This window comes from Callithrix jacchus, chromosome 13, assembly GCF_049354715.1.
Source record: "Callithrix jacchus isolate 240 chromosome 13, calJac240_pri, whole genome shotgun sequence".
Taxonomy (NCBI): Eukaryota; Metazoa; Chordata; class Mammalia; order Primates; family Cebidae; genus Callithrix; species Callithrix jacchus.
This window is the reverse complement of record NC_133514.1, coordinates 116,566,796-116,581,279: the sequence shown is the minus strand read 5'-3', so window position 1 is coordinate 116,581,279 and position 14,484 is coordinate 116,566,796. Positions and strand designations below refer to the sequence as shown.

The window sequence follows — 14,484 nt, the reverse complement described above, 5'->3', positions numbered from 1 at the left end:
TCAAAGAAACAGGTCAGCTCAGAGTAGCCCGGCACGCTTACCACCGATCAGTCCAGCGGCCTGCCTCAGCCATTCCTACACCCTCGAGCCCGGTGTGAGCGGACAGGACAGCTGTGCAGAACTCCATCACCACTCACTTCCGGTGTTGTCTCAACTGGCCACTGCTCCCTAGTCAGTTTCCTCCCTTCTCCTTCGGGGGTTCTTCCAAGCTTTCATCTTCCCCTTCAAGTCCCAACCCCACCCCGCCTTGCCACTCAGCTGACAACACACGGAGGCTGACCCCCTGGGCTCGGCTGCCAATGCGTCATCTTTCCACCAACTCCTCTGCCTGGGCCACTTTCCTGCCTCCTGCCAGCTCTGCTCTGAGTTCAACCTGCCAAGACCTTCCTCCGCTATTTTATTTGATCTTCATGTGTTTCCAACGTCTCCTCCATGGTCTCCCTTCCTTGAGCACATTCCCAATTTCTTTCATCTTTAACAAAAATATAAATCAAACCAATGTACAATTCAAAACAGAAACACAAAATCCTTTCCTTAGACTCTGCTGACCATTACAGGGAATTAGGGGATTGCAAGATGCTGCTGGCCAGATGACCCCAACATGGCAAGCTTGCCTCAACCAGCCCTCGTGCTCCTCTCAGGCAATGCCCTTGCTCCCTTGGCTCCAGCTACTTCCTCTCTGCAGGGCACACCCAATTGTCTCCAGTTCAAACAGCATCCTGAGTGCCAGACTTGAGAAGCCTGTTGCTTCTAGGTCTTCAGCTGGTTGACCTATGTACCTTGAGCTCAGTGTAGACCTGTTTTCTGCTCATAACCCATTCCTGTCCTGGATTTTAATACAGTCACTCAGAGACCTGAGTTATTCTAGACTCCTCCCCATGTGACTTCTCACACGCACTTGGTCACAAAGTCCTGTGCTTCCCGCAGCCCCACACACTTCGCAGGTGTACCACCTCCTCTCTAGCTTCATCCTCTTAACTATTATAGTAACCTTCACCTGGCCTCTGCCAAATGCAAGCCATCCTGCACACAGCTACCACTTCTAAATACAGGCAGAGGAGCTTAATTCTCACTCAGATTCCTGTTATGTTCTTCAGCGCCTACAGGCTAAAACCTTAACCCTGTCACATGACACACATGGCCCCTGCACTCCACACCCCACCCCCAAATATTTTGGTGGCACTGGCCTACTATAGTCTAACATATAGCATACCCTCAATCAATACGTTGCATGAAACCTAACAGATAGAACACATGAGTGGTACTATATAAAATAAATAGTAAGTGTAACCCTGAGTGGAAATCTATCAATTAGGAATTAGGGAACTGTCTTCAGATGAGAGTAAGAGAAACAGAAGTAATATCGTAGCGGCTTACCAAATGGAAGGAAATGGATAAAATATTACTAGCATCAATCAATAGTTATGAAGGGAGCTTGCAAGGTGGTTAGGCTGGAAGTCTCACTGGGCTAACAGCAGAACCTCTGATAAACTCTTGCCATGCAAATAATTTCTTCATTAAGGACGAAGAGCAACAGTGAGAGGAGAGTCCGCTCTAGTTAGTTCTGAAGAGTTCACTGATCAGGTGTGGGGGAGTGACAGAGGCCTTCTAAGAAAATGACCAGAGCATTCGCAAATTCACAGATATGACAGACGGGGATACCAGGCAGAGTCAGACGTGTGCCCTAGATTTCAGAGAAAAGGAGGGAGTAAGTCCATGGACAGAGACACCACAATCAAAGTGCATTAAAGAGGGTCTTTAAAAGCGAGAAATGCTAACATTTAGTAGGGTCATCAGAGGGAACAAAAAGATCTGAAGAGTTACACATCACCTTTTCCTATGGCTACAGAAAAATCTCTTACTGGTACAGACATTTTTCCTTTTGAAAAAGTAATTTCGTTTTACTTCTAATTACAAAGGCTTAGATCTTTTTTTTTTGAGATGAAGTCTTGCTCCATCACCCAGGCTGGAGTGCAGTGGCAGGATCTCAGCTTACTGCAACCTCTGCCTCCTGGGTTTAAGCAATTCTCCTGTCTCAGCCTCCTGCATAGCTGGGATTACAGGTGTGCGCCAACATGCCCGGATAATTTTTTTTTTTGTATTTTTAGTAGACAGGGTTTTACCATGTTGGCCAGGCGGGTCTTCAACTCCTGACCTCAAGTGAGCCACCCGCCTTGGCCTCTCAAAGTGCTGGGATTACAGGTGTGAGCCACTGCGCCCCATCAAAAGCTCAAATCTTAAAGGGGCATGAACATATTATAAAATGGGACATACATAAAAATGAATATAGAAAAAGCAAATGGTCTTAAGCCAAATGACAGGGCCGTGGAGGGTGGCTAACTCCCACCTGAGCTCACATGCTGGGCTTCTTCATCAAGCTACAGTTTGAGCAGTTCCTTTGAAGAGCAGGGCTGCTTTTCTGAGTTCAGGATAGCAAGAGGAACTTCTCAGCCTGTTATATACTGACATTTCAGTGACTACCGATGCCGAACATTCGATAGAAAAGGAAAAAACGATTAGGAGAGAAAGCCTAAGTTAAGGCCTCACCCAGTCAAAGTGTGTTACAGCAGGGAGACAAGAGTGTCTGCTGTATCTTCTATACTCCCGAAATGTTGGAAAGTTTTATAGTTAAAATTAAAAACATCTAAAGCAGTTAAAGGAAGAGACTAAATTAAGGAGGGAGATAAACGAAACCGAAGAGACAGATTGCTTGGGGGCCCCTCTATCCTGAATACCCCCAAATTTCAAGAACACATCAGAAATTCCTCTACAGACAGTTCTAAGGGAGAGGGAACAAACACATCCGAGGGGACACCTCACACTGAAGCTGCCACAGATAAGCATGGTTCCAGACCTCTCCCAATGCACACAGCACTTCCACAGGGAATCAGGATCTAGCAGGTGAAGATCACTTTTTCCCAAATCCCCAGCAAGTACTTCAGATAAAATATAATGCCCCCCGCCTTTTTTTAAAGGGGGCCTCACACACATATTTGAGTATGTCTCTTATTCACTCCCTCGCTCTTTTGGCAGTGAGAAGTATCAGTGCAAGTTCTAAGGGGATGAGGGCACTTCACAGCTGCCTTCTGTGGTCCGGCTTGCACCTCTCATCACCCTGCCATCCTAACAAACCACACGATGGGGAGGCCTGATGACGCTGCTGCATCTGCACAGGCCCACACACCTGCTAGAAAAGGAGAGGTGTGTGCCCAGGTCTACCCAACTTGGGAGTGTGTACTTTTCCTGCTATGTACCAGGCCCTTAATTCCCAAAGGGGGAGATATGAGTCAGATTCCTAAAAATTGTACAATTTTGAAGAATGTATTTACCATCTGGTTCCCTATGGTTCTCAACCATTTTCACACGTTTATCTCAAGTCAGATTCCAAAGTATGTGGAAGGCAGCTGCTGATGAAATATTTGTTAGTTTTAATTTTATTCTGAAGTCATTATTCAGTTCTATAATACAAAACTAAAATCTATTTCCTTTATTTACATGATGTAAAATTTTCAATCACAAACATTTCTACTCAGGAAAGTTGGTGTTAAAGCAGAAATACTGTCATAATCGATTCAATGGGAGAACATAAAATAGGCTCCATTTCATAATTTTCCCAGAAGAAAATGTCCAGTTTGTTTAAATGTAACCAATACTGTATTAGATTCACTTTAGAAACCATACACTCCTTCCTGTCTTTTGAACAGATTCTGGAAGAGAGCTGTGAAGATCTGAGTGGTGAGTCCACGCCACCCAGCGTCCATCTGTAACCTGATGGCTTGATTCTTTAATCATCTTGGGATCGATTATCTTCAACGATAATAGTTCTTCTAGGATAGGATTCAATTTCTACAAATACGTATCGAAAATCATATTCACCACTTTTTGGATTCTGAAAAAAATGTAGTATTTCCAGGTATTATTTTCCTTTCTAGGACTTAAGTAACATTGCGCTTAGAACCTCCGACCCCACGACCCACGGTTCCCACACCTCCTTCACTTCTGCATGCACCGTTCCTTGCTTCCCTGGTTCGGAGCCCTCGATGTAGAATTTCACACGCATGTGTTCCAGCCCATCTTTTACATATTCAATGAAACTGTTGAGAAAAAGAAAGGTCAGTCTAAGTTCCTTTCATTGAAAAATCTCCCCAGAGCTTCCTCTGAATTCAAGCCACGGTACCTGATGTGCTGCCTGCGACCCCGCCTTGTCGCCTCCCCGTAGCCTTTAAGAGGCTCACCAAAGACACCGATCACCTGCAGAACAAGGACAGGGCTTTATTTTGTGTGTGTGTGTGTGTGTGTGTGTGTGTGTGTGTGTGTGTATGTTTTTTTAAGCTTTCTAAGGAAATAATTTCTAACCAACCAAATGATTTTAGGAAAAAATAAATCAGTAAGCCTAGGACCTTCTCAAAAATGACCACTCCAGTAAGAAAACTGAAAAAAGGGTTATTATACAAAAGTCATCCCATAAATAAATTAAGCAAATATTTCACGCCCAAAGATTAAAATAGGTAGCTTTGTGCTGGGACTTATAGTTTCAGAACCACGTAGGCAGAAATGACACAGTTCCTGCTCCCCTTACAGAAAACAAACAAGACAACACAGAGTTCAGATGTTTCTCCACTAATACCTATGGTTTGAAGATAAAATGCATGAACATTTTAAATGAAATTTCATTAATTAATGGCACCTAATACTAAAACTATGAGATCAAAAAATTTTTAAAGTCACTATACACAGTGAAGAAAAAGAAAACAGATAATAATGACATTTAAAATAAATCAGAGCTGCAGGTGTGAATCTATTATTTCTAATGAGAAAATCCACATGAAGTGGAAATGTAGTTTTTATTGAATTCAAAATGCAAATACTGTGGAACCCTCTAAAAAATATAAATTTGATACTAAACTAAAAAAATTTGACCCTCAACTCTATGAAATGGATCTTATTTTCTCTGTTTGAAGAATATCTTCAGTATCACATTTTCCAGGAGAAAAAGAAGTAACATGTAAGAGGATATTTCAGAGCCGTATAGCTCAAACAAGTAGAACAATCCACTTTAACCTATTAGACACACAAATATCAACACCCATCAGCATTTTCTATCTTTCAAGCAGACACAGTACCTGGCAAAGAGAAGGGTACCCGTTAAAAAATGTTAGTTTAATTATTATTTGTAAAGCTTTTTCAGGCAGCAAATTAAGTTATGACTTTAATATCTCATTCTTGTATATTCTGTGGAGGTTTTTGTTCAAAATGCTGAAAAATCTATGAAATTTGTGAATAATTAAGTTATGACTTTAATATCTCACTCTTGTATATTGTGGTTTTTGTTCAAAATGCTGAAAACTCTATGAGTTTTGAATAACATAGCAACTCTTCATCTCTTTCCAGAGATGCATCCTAACATTTAATTAGGTCACCACCCATAGGTATTTCCGCAGTCTGTAAAGAATGTTTATTGTCAGATATAGTAACTATCATAGGAACCTTCCTTATTTCTTGCTGGTTTTCACCTCTGGAATACTTCACCCTGCCTACCTCGGTCCAATTAAGAGAAATCAGTGGATTTAAAAAGAAAGATGCCAGTGATTGTTAGCTTCTGAGGTTTCCACCCTGACATGATTAGAAAAAGTGGTACAGTCAGAGCCGGAGCCCCAGGGAAGATCAGCCCTGGGCTCTGTTTTGAGAGCCTGCTGTGGATTCAAACCTTTCTCCTCTTTAGGGACTGCAAATGCTAGGGATGACATTACTCCTTGGTCTGTGTGAAGAACAACCTAATATTTATGATGATAATGGCAGACAGTTATCTGCTGTTATCTTTCAAGGTGAATGAAGTTGGATTTCAATGAGTAATGTTTTCAGTGCTAAAGCTTTCCATCAGGGAGTAAGAAATTTAGCACTTCCCACAGCGCTGGCTGTGTGTGGCTGAAAAGCCACATTCTAAAGCTTTCCTTCCGACAGGGCCCTTCAAAGAACCAAGGCAGCTTCCCCACGTGCACTCCTCCCAGGGAAGGGCAGAGGCAGACTCTGCTTAAGAGCTTCAGATCTGGAGCAAATCTTGCATCTGCCTGGATTCAGGTTGTGGATCTCCAACTTACCAGCTCCGTGATTCTGGTGAAGTTCCTTAATCTCTTTAAGTGTCAGTCTCTCCTTCTGCAAACTGAAGCTTAAGTAGCACCGAACACCAATGGTTTCTGTGAGACTGAATAAAGACGATGCCCTGGGACCCTAGGCACGGTGCTTGCACAGGACACATTTTCCGTAAGTAGCAATGACACTATGACCATGAGGTCATGCATCAGGCTTTAAAAAGGCTAGAAACTTATCACGAGTTTGATATTTTGGTGTAGTCTAAGAATTTAGTATCTACGAACAACCAGCAAAGTGACTCTCTTGTACAAGTAGCACGACAACATCTGTACACTGAGCTTTGGGTTCTCTTCAAGAACAAAGATCTAATAATGTAACGATAGCTCAAGCATTACATATTATTATGTGAGTTTCACCAGCATGAGAACTGGTTCTTGAATTCTGCCCATTTCCTCCTCCCAGACATTTTCTCCCCATCATCAGAGTTCATGTAGCTGAATCTTGAGAACTAACCTCGGGATGTGATCTGCATTTTTCTAGGGCTCTCCCATATATCTTGCTAGGACTTGAGGAAGAAAAGAGTTCTTTGAAAATTGTGTAAAACAAGCCACCTGAAATCACAGAAAACAAAGATGGAGTAAAGCCAGGGCACCATAAAAAGGCCAGCTGAAAAGGTGTTCAAGGCTTTATACTTGCTGTTTTTTGCAACCTGTAATGGTGATTCCAAAGAGCACCACTATTAAATAGGTAAAATCTCTTCCGGCTTCTTTCACTGTAAGGAGAAAACACCAATAGGTTATGCGTGGCGGCTGGGAGCAGGCCTGCTTGCTTGCTGCTTCTGCGCTTCTTCTAAGAGAGAGGCTGCCTCCAGATCAGAACAACGGGTCTGCGTGTGTACAGGGGCAGCCGTTTCGAAAACTCCCTGTGTTACTGTTACTGCCTCCGCAGAACTCTCAGAGCAGGGCTTGGGAGTCTATGTTTTAATTGAACACTACAATTTTAACACAGTCTTAATTTCTAGGATGAAGAAATCCTTTTAACAAGTGATCCAGTCTACCACTGCCATAGGTTAGGCAACACTGGACCCAGATCTGCCACTCCCAGATGAAGAAGAGTGCTGGCTTTTGACAACCAAACAGGCAAGGTACTGAATGAACCAATATGGGTGTCGACTCCTAACAGTCAGTAACTAGCTCAAATGCCAGTCCCACCCCACACGCTGACTGCTGCATAAAAACAGAATCGGGTTTGAAGTAGAAATTTCGTTGGCCAGAAAGATTTATGAATTAAACTTAGAAAATGAAAAACATGCATAGACCAGACATTTGTTTTCCCACGCTAATAAAATATGTGCATATGGATTAAACAAAAGGTCTGAGAACTAAAGAAACTCAATTAAGACAGTGTTACGGGGCAGAGTATATACGTATATATAACTATAAATAAGTGTATTTGTATTATACCCTTATTTGTCCTTATTACCCAAATCAGGTCATTGGTCTCAACACCCTAGATTCCCGATGCTCCCTCTCAACATTTCATTCCTGCCTTGCTTAGCATATCAGACCAGTCTTTCTGTTTATTTACTCACCAACAGCTACCATGTATCTACTATGTGTATCTTCATATACAAGAAAAGAGCTATAACATTACAATTACACTGGCTCAATATTACAATTACTACGCTTTTCACTGATGCTGAGAAACTGAGTCACCTCCCGGCATTATGTTTATAGGCTAATTTATTGACCACATTAGAAATTCAGACTTCTGAAATATAAATCTTTAAAAAATTTTTAAGAAAAAAACTTTTAGAAAAAAATTTTAACAGAAGTTATTTTCTCTTCTATATAAAAAGCTTCTATTACTTTTATATAAAACAACATTGTTTAAAAGAAGTCTTTAGCTAATACAACGCTTGTTTTAAAGTAGTCGTTAGCATAGCACAATCCTTCAAGTTTTCAGCAAGATTCCCAACTTAGAAGATATTATTCAGATAACAAAAAGACCACATCTGCCAGTCTGTGTAATTCATGGGATTGACTCAACAATTGTCACAAATCCAATTTCCCTCCCAAGGTTCAGGAGTTGGGGCCCACAACATCTCATTCCACTCTGTGTCACAAAATATATTTCAATAAATATTACGTGCCAGTTATGTGTCAAGTCCCAGGGTTGACAACACAATAACAACTAATTAGTTCTAGTAAGTATCCTTATTTGTCCTTGTTATGCAAATCAGGTCACTGGCCCCAACACCCTGGATTTCTGACTATTCCTCCCAACTATTCATTCCTGCCTTGCTTAGGGTATCTGATAGGTATTCTCCATTTATTGGATAAACAACAGCTCCTGTGTATCTGTTACATATAAAGCCCTGTGCTGAATATTCTCCATATTCTACAGATTTAAAAAAATTACTTTATAGTTGTCTCCAGTGGAAGCTGCTTCACTGTCTAACTTTCTCAGCCCTTTCAGATCTAATACTTTCATGCCAAAAACCCTCATGCCTTTTGCTTCTGCAGTTCTCTAGGCCTCCTGTAGTGGGTGTTTTGGATTTGGGTGCTCCCAGCTGCAGGGAGCGCTGGTAGTTGACAGTTATCAGCTGAACTCCTCTCTGGGCATTCCATCATAAGAGAGCTTTCTCACTTAGGTCATGGCACTTCCTGGGCCAGCCCATACTCAATGGCTGGTTGATGCGGAAGTGTAAGACTCAGCCACCACGTTAGGTAGGATGGTAACTGGACAGCCCAGCCCCAGAGCTCCCCAGAGCAGCGGCTGAGGCCCCAACTGCAAATACACTTCGGCTTCCCCCTCTACCCAGTTCTGCCTCCCTCACCCCACAAGATGCATTCTGAGAGCACTCCGATAAACATCCTTATGCGAATCTCACTTTCCCGAGAAGCCAACCTATGATGGCTGCTACCAGGAGTGGTAAGTAGCTCTCAGTTGGGATTTTGGAGCTGGCTACCTGGCTACTGGCTAGCAATGAGGACTCTGTCCCTGGTGGTAGGGGGGCACTGACAACGCCTGTCTTACAGCTATAGTGCAGCTGAGGCAGCTGTTACCGATGGGGACTTGGGATGGAATACTGGCGGAAGGGAATGCACTGGCTGGTCTGTTTTTTTGGGAATTTAGGAGGAATCAGCAATTTTAAGGACTTAGAGGGCTGTGGCTGGGGCCATGGATACTCTGGAGAGGGAGGATGAGATGATACGTATAACTAATCACCAATAACAGTGACTGCCAAGGGCAGGGGGCCTCCTCCCCAGCAGAACAAGACTCAAACTGCACCCAGAGGGCAGAAAACGCAGGGGTCAGGTCTGTGGCATTAGGGCAGCAGGGAGTTTGGCATTTCAAGCCCATAAGACCTCCCACACCTAGGTCAGGGTCCTGATTTGGGAGGAAAGGGAACCTAAAGCTGCAGTGGGGGCCCTTGAGGTCAATGCTCTAAGCAGCTCATTGTCTGGTAAAGGTTGGCATTTCTTCCATCTTGGAAACTTGGCAAGGGGTGGGTGGGTGGCTTCTGCCTAGGAAGACACATGCTGCCCTCAAGAGGTCTCTCCACCTCCCGTCCTGGCCAAATTAGAACACAACTGGGCATGAGAAGGGTGAGAAGGAATGATACACAGAAGGAGCTGGAGGCCCCACCAGCGGGAGCCAGGGGAACATACATAACATATCACTGCCTCTTAAAGGGGGTGTGTCAAGGGCACAGAACACAAACCCAGCTACGTGAGAATTGATCAGCATGGGGCACACTCCTGTGATGAATTTAGCAACCGGGCAAGCACCCTGGGAACTGATATGCAGCTGGCTAGGTTTGCTCCCGTAAACTTTGAGACAGTGATGGTCCATAATAAGTAAAAGTGACAGAACAGCCATGGCAAACTGGAGGAAAGGCTCAACAGCCTCGAAGAATGGGGATGCTACCATAGACATAAGATATAAAGCCTGAAAACCCACCAGCTGACTATATTCTTAGGAGGAACTGGAGGACACTGAATACCAAAGCCACAAGGAAGCCAGTTACATCTTTACAGAGCAGGATGCCCTGACAGCAAAAGAACTCTGAAACAGAGACCAGGTTGGGGTATTAGACAGAAGCCAAGATGGGTGCAACCATAACTGATGGCAAGTCGGGAGTGTCTGACCCGCACAGAGCAAGAGTTGATGACTAGAACACAGTGTTCCCAAGGGCAAGTCTGGACCTGAGCAAGTTTTCAGACCTGGAGCCCATTTACAGAAGGAAAGTGTGTGTGACTGACTCCCCCAGTTCTTCACCAAAAGGACCTATAGTTATCAACTTGGACATAACCTGTGCTGACAGTGATGTCCAAGGATCCACTCCGACCCGCCTCAGCATGTAAGAAGCTGATAGCTGGGTGCATGGACTTACCTGGTAATCATTTCTGTGATTTCCAAAAGTAGAAATCAAGAGGATGTACTGAGTAATTGGCAACAGTAACTCCTACTTTAGTTCTTTTGGAGGTGGGTTAAGAGCTATCACCGTGGGAAAAGTCAAATGGAAGCTTCTAAAACTGCCCCAGTGACCAAGATAATAAATTAAAAACAGTATCACATCTATGGGGAATGGCAGAGAGAGTGCTATTCTGCATTAAGAGACCTTAATGCAGGCATGGTGGTCCCCACTGGTGGTAAAGTCCCTTGCAATTTACCAGTCTTCCGTTACAAAAAAACAAATAGGGGCTGGAGATGACAGTGGTTCACTGCAAATTCAACCAAGTAGTAGCCAGGGTACACATGCAATCCCACATATGGTAACTTTACAGAGGAGTGCATTAACACAGTCTCATGGTATTGGCCATTGATTTGAAGAATGCCTTCTTCCCTGTCTCTACTGAGAAGCAGCAGCAGGAGTACTCTGTAGTAACATGAAACAGATAATAATAGGATTATCCTGTTATTATAATCCTGCCCAGGATCTGCTAATTCTCTCACCCTCTGTCATAATAGTCTTAAGGGACTGACACCTTCTAGACCTGGGCTGTGTAACACAGTAGCCACTACTGGCTATTTCAGTTCGATTTTAAATTAATTAAAATTAAATTAATTCAGTTTTTCAGTCACATAATTTAACAACATTTCAAGTGCTCAAAATAGCTACAAGTGGCCAGGAACTAACCAAATGTACAGCACAGATATAGGACATTTCTATGACTGTAGAAAGTTTTATTCGAATAATCCTGTTCTGGACATTGAACAGAATATCACATTTGTCTACTATGTTTATGCCGTCATGTTTGAGCCCATAAGTAACAAGTGGCAAGTGTGTCAGAAGGCTCAGTCAGACAAGTTGCAAGTGTGAGAGGTGGGCCCAACAAAGATCCAGAGGCTCACCAACACATGAGTGGGCCTCGTGGGGCTACCTGGGGGAGTGCCAGGACATGCCTTCGCAAGTAAAAGACAATTGTTGCACCCTATACCTCCTAACACAATGCTTCATAGGCCTCTTTGAATTCTGGACGCAGCATATTTCACATTTGGGAATGTTGCTTCCATCCACTTACTCAGTAACGAGAACTGTCATCTCTGAACGGGGTGCAGTAGGGCTCTCTAAGGAGGCCTAGTGGGCAGTGCAAGCAGCAGCACTGCTGCCGGAGCCAGATGACCTGACACACCTGCCCGTTTCTATGCCTTTCACCTCTGCATATGGGTTGTTCCTTTGTGCTGAACTATTATGAATGAAAAACTAGATTATATTTTTGGCATATGCAGCAGATTACAAAACAATTGGTAGACTATGATTCAATTTTTTGGGTTAAAATTATTAAAAAGTATGTGTATGAAAGTGCAAAATGTTAAAAAAAAGTCATCTTTGTGTGGTATAACCATGGGTGTATAAATTGCTTTGTTTCTTATTTTTTTTCCTACAAATTACACGTGAAATGAAAAAATTAAAAAAAAAAAAACACACCTTAAAATACCTGTGAACATATCTCTGACTTTCCCTGACAAATCACATTCCATCCTCCCTATATGTTTTTCTATTATTGCAGGTAACATCTGAAAGTTTTCCCTACTGGTTATGCGTCAATAATCTCTCTTTTTATACTATCAAGTTACTCTTTATTATATGTAACAGAGCTAATAAAACTTGACAAAAATTTCCCACACATAATGCAAAAAAGTTATATTAAAGACCACCTTTCAAATCTGAGTTTCAATCTGTAAAGAAAACTGTAGGTCTGTATGTTCTAGTTCTAAATTATAAACGATTTTTAAAAACTCATGTGAATTGCTTTTTCACCTTTGGCAGTGAACTTGGTGTAAAAGGGTATTGGGAGCTCTTGTCTTGAGAGACCAATCATTATTATTATTATTTTTTTACCTTTTTGTGCTGTTGAGACGGCGGTTCCCTCTCTCTGACTCCTGTGCACCGACACTTGTTTGCTACTATCCTCCTTTGCTTTTCGGGAGCTCGGCCCCTGAGTCCAGAGGGCTTTCTGGGTGACTCCAAGAACACATCTAGGTCGCACTGTTTTCTTTTGATATTGAAGCCCCCATCTCAAACTGGGCTCAGTCTTCAAGCACGCTTTGTTAAGCACAAGGTGTGGCAAAAGTAATCGCTTTGCCGGGGACCTGTGCAGCTTCTCCGTATATTGTATGGCTCGTAGAAAAGTACAAATCATGTTCACAAAAATCGCTCCGCTTAGGGACGATGCTAACTACAATTAGAAAGCTTTAGGGTTCACCTCACATCCGGCCGGAGTCCTACTCAAGCCTGTACCTTTACATACATGGGGTGTTAGGCAAAAACCTTAGCTTCAGCAGCGTAAATGAAAACGAAAAGTCTCCACAGAGAACCTGATGTCCACCTTCCCTTCTGTCTTCATTCTATTTGAATTAAAATGCTCTGATTACCTTCTGGGTTGACATTCACAGGGTCCCTGCCATGCCTTCGCAAAGTCACCTGGAAAATTCCCCCGTCTTTCTGGGAATAGTAGTTTAAAGACCTTGCTCTTAACTAGGATGCGACATTGGGGCGCGCAAAAGAGACTACATCTCCCACAATTCAAGGCTGCCGCAGCACGGCGCAGGACCTCAGACACCCCCCGCGCCTGGCGCCTGCGCAGATACTGTACGTCGTTGGAGCGGCGGGAAAGTGGGGCGTTTGTGGCGCAATTGGTATTTTAGACCCTGAGGGGTTCAAGCGGTACTTGCAAAAGCCAAGTTAGTTGCAAATTACGTGTTCTTCTCATCCGTCTAGAGAGAACTCCACATAATGGGAAATACTCCCTTTGACTGTGGCCTTGCCATTCTGTGTGCGCAAATGATTTAGTGTTTGCGTTTCACTGTTATCAGAAAAACCGGACAGTAAAGAGCCAGCAAGTGGAGATGAAGGGACGCCACTGCAAATCAGGCTCCGGTTTCCTAAACGATAAGCCGCGGACTTGCTCGGCGCCCCTGATGGCAGAATGTTAGGGGTGGGTAAAGAAGCCAAGCCCGGAAGTTTCTAGAAGCCCGCTCTTTGAGCCGAGTCTGGCGCGGTGCTGTCTGCGCACGCGCCAGGCCAGCGGAACTTTTCCCCACGTGCGCATGCGCCTAGGGGTGTGGCGACTAGGGGAATATCTTGGAACAAGCGTTCCTCGTTTCTGCCCTCGCGCAGTCCTGTGGTGAACGCCTGGTCTCCATGGCGACTGGACGCGGTCGGATCTTGCGACATCGCTGGCTGGGCCTCCAGACGCTGCGCGAGCCCAGCGCGGGCGCTGGCGTGGCCCCGGGGCGCTCCAGGGTCTTTGGGTTCAGGTGACTAGGGCCGGCGGGAAGCCCCTCACTGCGCGCCCTGTTCTTTTCACTGTATTTTCTTCGTCAGGCTCGGGCACAAGGCCCGAGGCTCTCTTCAACGAGAGAAGGGTCTGGAAGAACGACCAGAGGAAATCCTTTGTACCCTGCAGCGTGGGGCACCCTGATTTATGACAGGGGTAGAGTAGCCTCTCAGGGAAATGTTGTTTTCTCCCGGCGCCTGCGCGGGGATGCGCTCACCTGTCAGGACAGGTGCAGGTGCCAAGAGTCGCTTCTCCAGGCTCCTGCCCTACATTCCCGGTGCTCCACCCCAGCCTTCGTATTTTCGCTCTTCTGTAACCAAGAATCTCCCTTCGTCTTTCTCACGACCGTGCAACGTAGGGAAGTAGAATCTGCTCAGGAAAACCTTTCCAGTGTACACCCCCGTCCCCCAAGCAGATACCTCTGGCAGGCAGTTTGGTTTGGGGAGTCGGGGGACAGCACTTTCTGCACCTCCGACGTCAGAGCCAGGTCTTGCTCAGCTCCCAGTCCCATTCTGCCTGTCTTCGGTCTAAATGCAGGAGCCTGTGGTGTTCTCGTTCTGCTCCCTAGAGGCTCCTCTCTCCGTTTTTCTTGGGGTTCCCTGGA

General features: G+C 44.3%; 2 protein-coding genes across 10 annotated transcripts in view; one reads left to right on the top strand and one right to left on the bottom strand.

The window, feature by feature from the left end:
* Positions 1 to 3,418: 3,418 nt before the first annotated feature.
* Positions 3,419 to 13,026, bottom strand: TIMM21 (translocase of inner mitochondrial membrane 21). Of its 2 annotated transcripts, XM_002757330.5 has the most exons (6): positions 12,443 to 13,026; positions 6,800 to 6,862; positions 6,604 to 6,701; positions 4,178 to 4,251; positions 3,989 to 4,094; positions 3,419 to 3,889 (listed from the first exon to the last, which is right to left on the bottom strand). In XM_002757330.5, the coding sequence occupies exons 1-6, from the start codon at positions 12,741 to 12,743 to the stop codon at positions 3,785 to 3,787; spliced, it is 747 nt and encodes a 248-aa protein (XP_002757376.1). In that variant the 5' UTR covers positions 12,744 to 13,026; the 3' UTR covers positions 3,419 to 3,784. The 2 variants fall into 2 exon arrangements, with proteins under 2 accessions (XP_002757376.1, XP_078204391.1); XM_078348265.1 differs by lacking the exon at positions 6,800 to 6,862.
* A 157-nt stretch (positions 13,027 to 13,183) lies between these two features.
* Positions 13,184 to 14,484, top strand: part of FBXO15 (F-box protein 15) — a 448,818-nt gene continuing 447,517 nt past the window's right edge. For 6 of the 8 annotated variants that reach the window (XR_013525945.1, XR_013525946.1, XR_013525947.1 and 3 more), the window contains exon 1: positions 13,665 to 13,860. Coding sequence is in view for 2 of the 8 variants with exons in the window: in XM_002757329.6 (XP_002757375.1) it covers positions 13,745 to 13,860 (116 nt within the window). In the remaining 6 variants the exon portion in view is untranslated. Of the gene's footprint in view, positions 13,539 to 13,664; positions 13,861 to 14,484 lie in introns of those variants that run through there. The other 2 variants (XM_078348264.1, XM_078348262.1) reach the window with 1 other exon arrangement.

Coding starts and splice junctions, on each gene's coding strand:
- TIMM21 (XM_002757330.5), bottom strand. CDS start 12,743: ATGATTTGTACTTTTCTACGAGCCATACAATATACGGAGAAGCTGCAC. Junction 6,702..6,799: donor CTTTGGAATCACCATTACAG/GTTGCAAAAAAC, acceptor CTGTGATTTCAG/GTGGCTTGTTTTACACAATT. Junction 4,095..4,177: donor GGTCGCAGGCAGCACATCAG/GTACCGTGGCTT, acceptor TTTTCTCAACAG/TTTCATTGAATATGTAAAAG.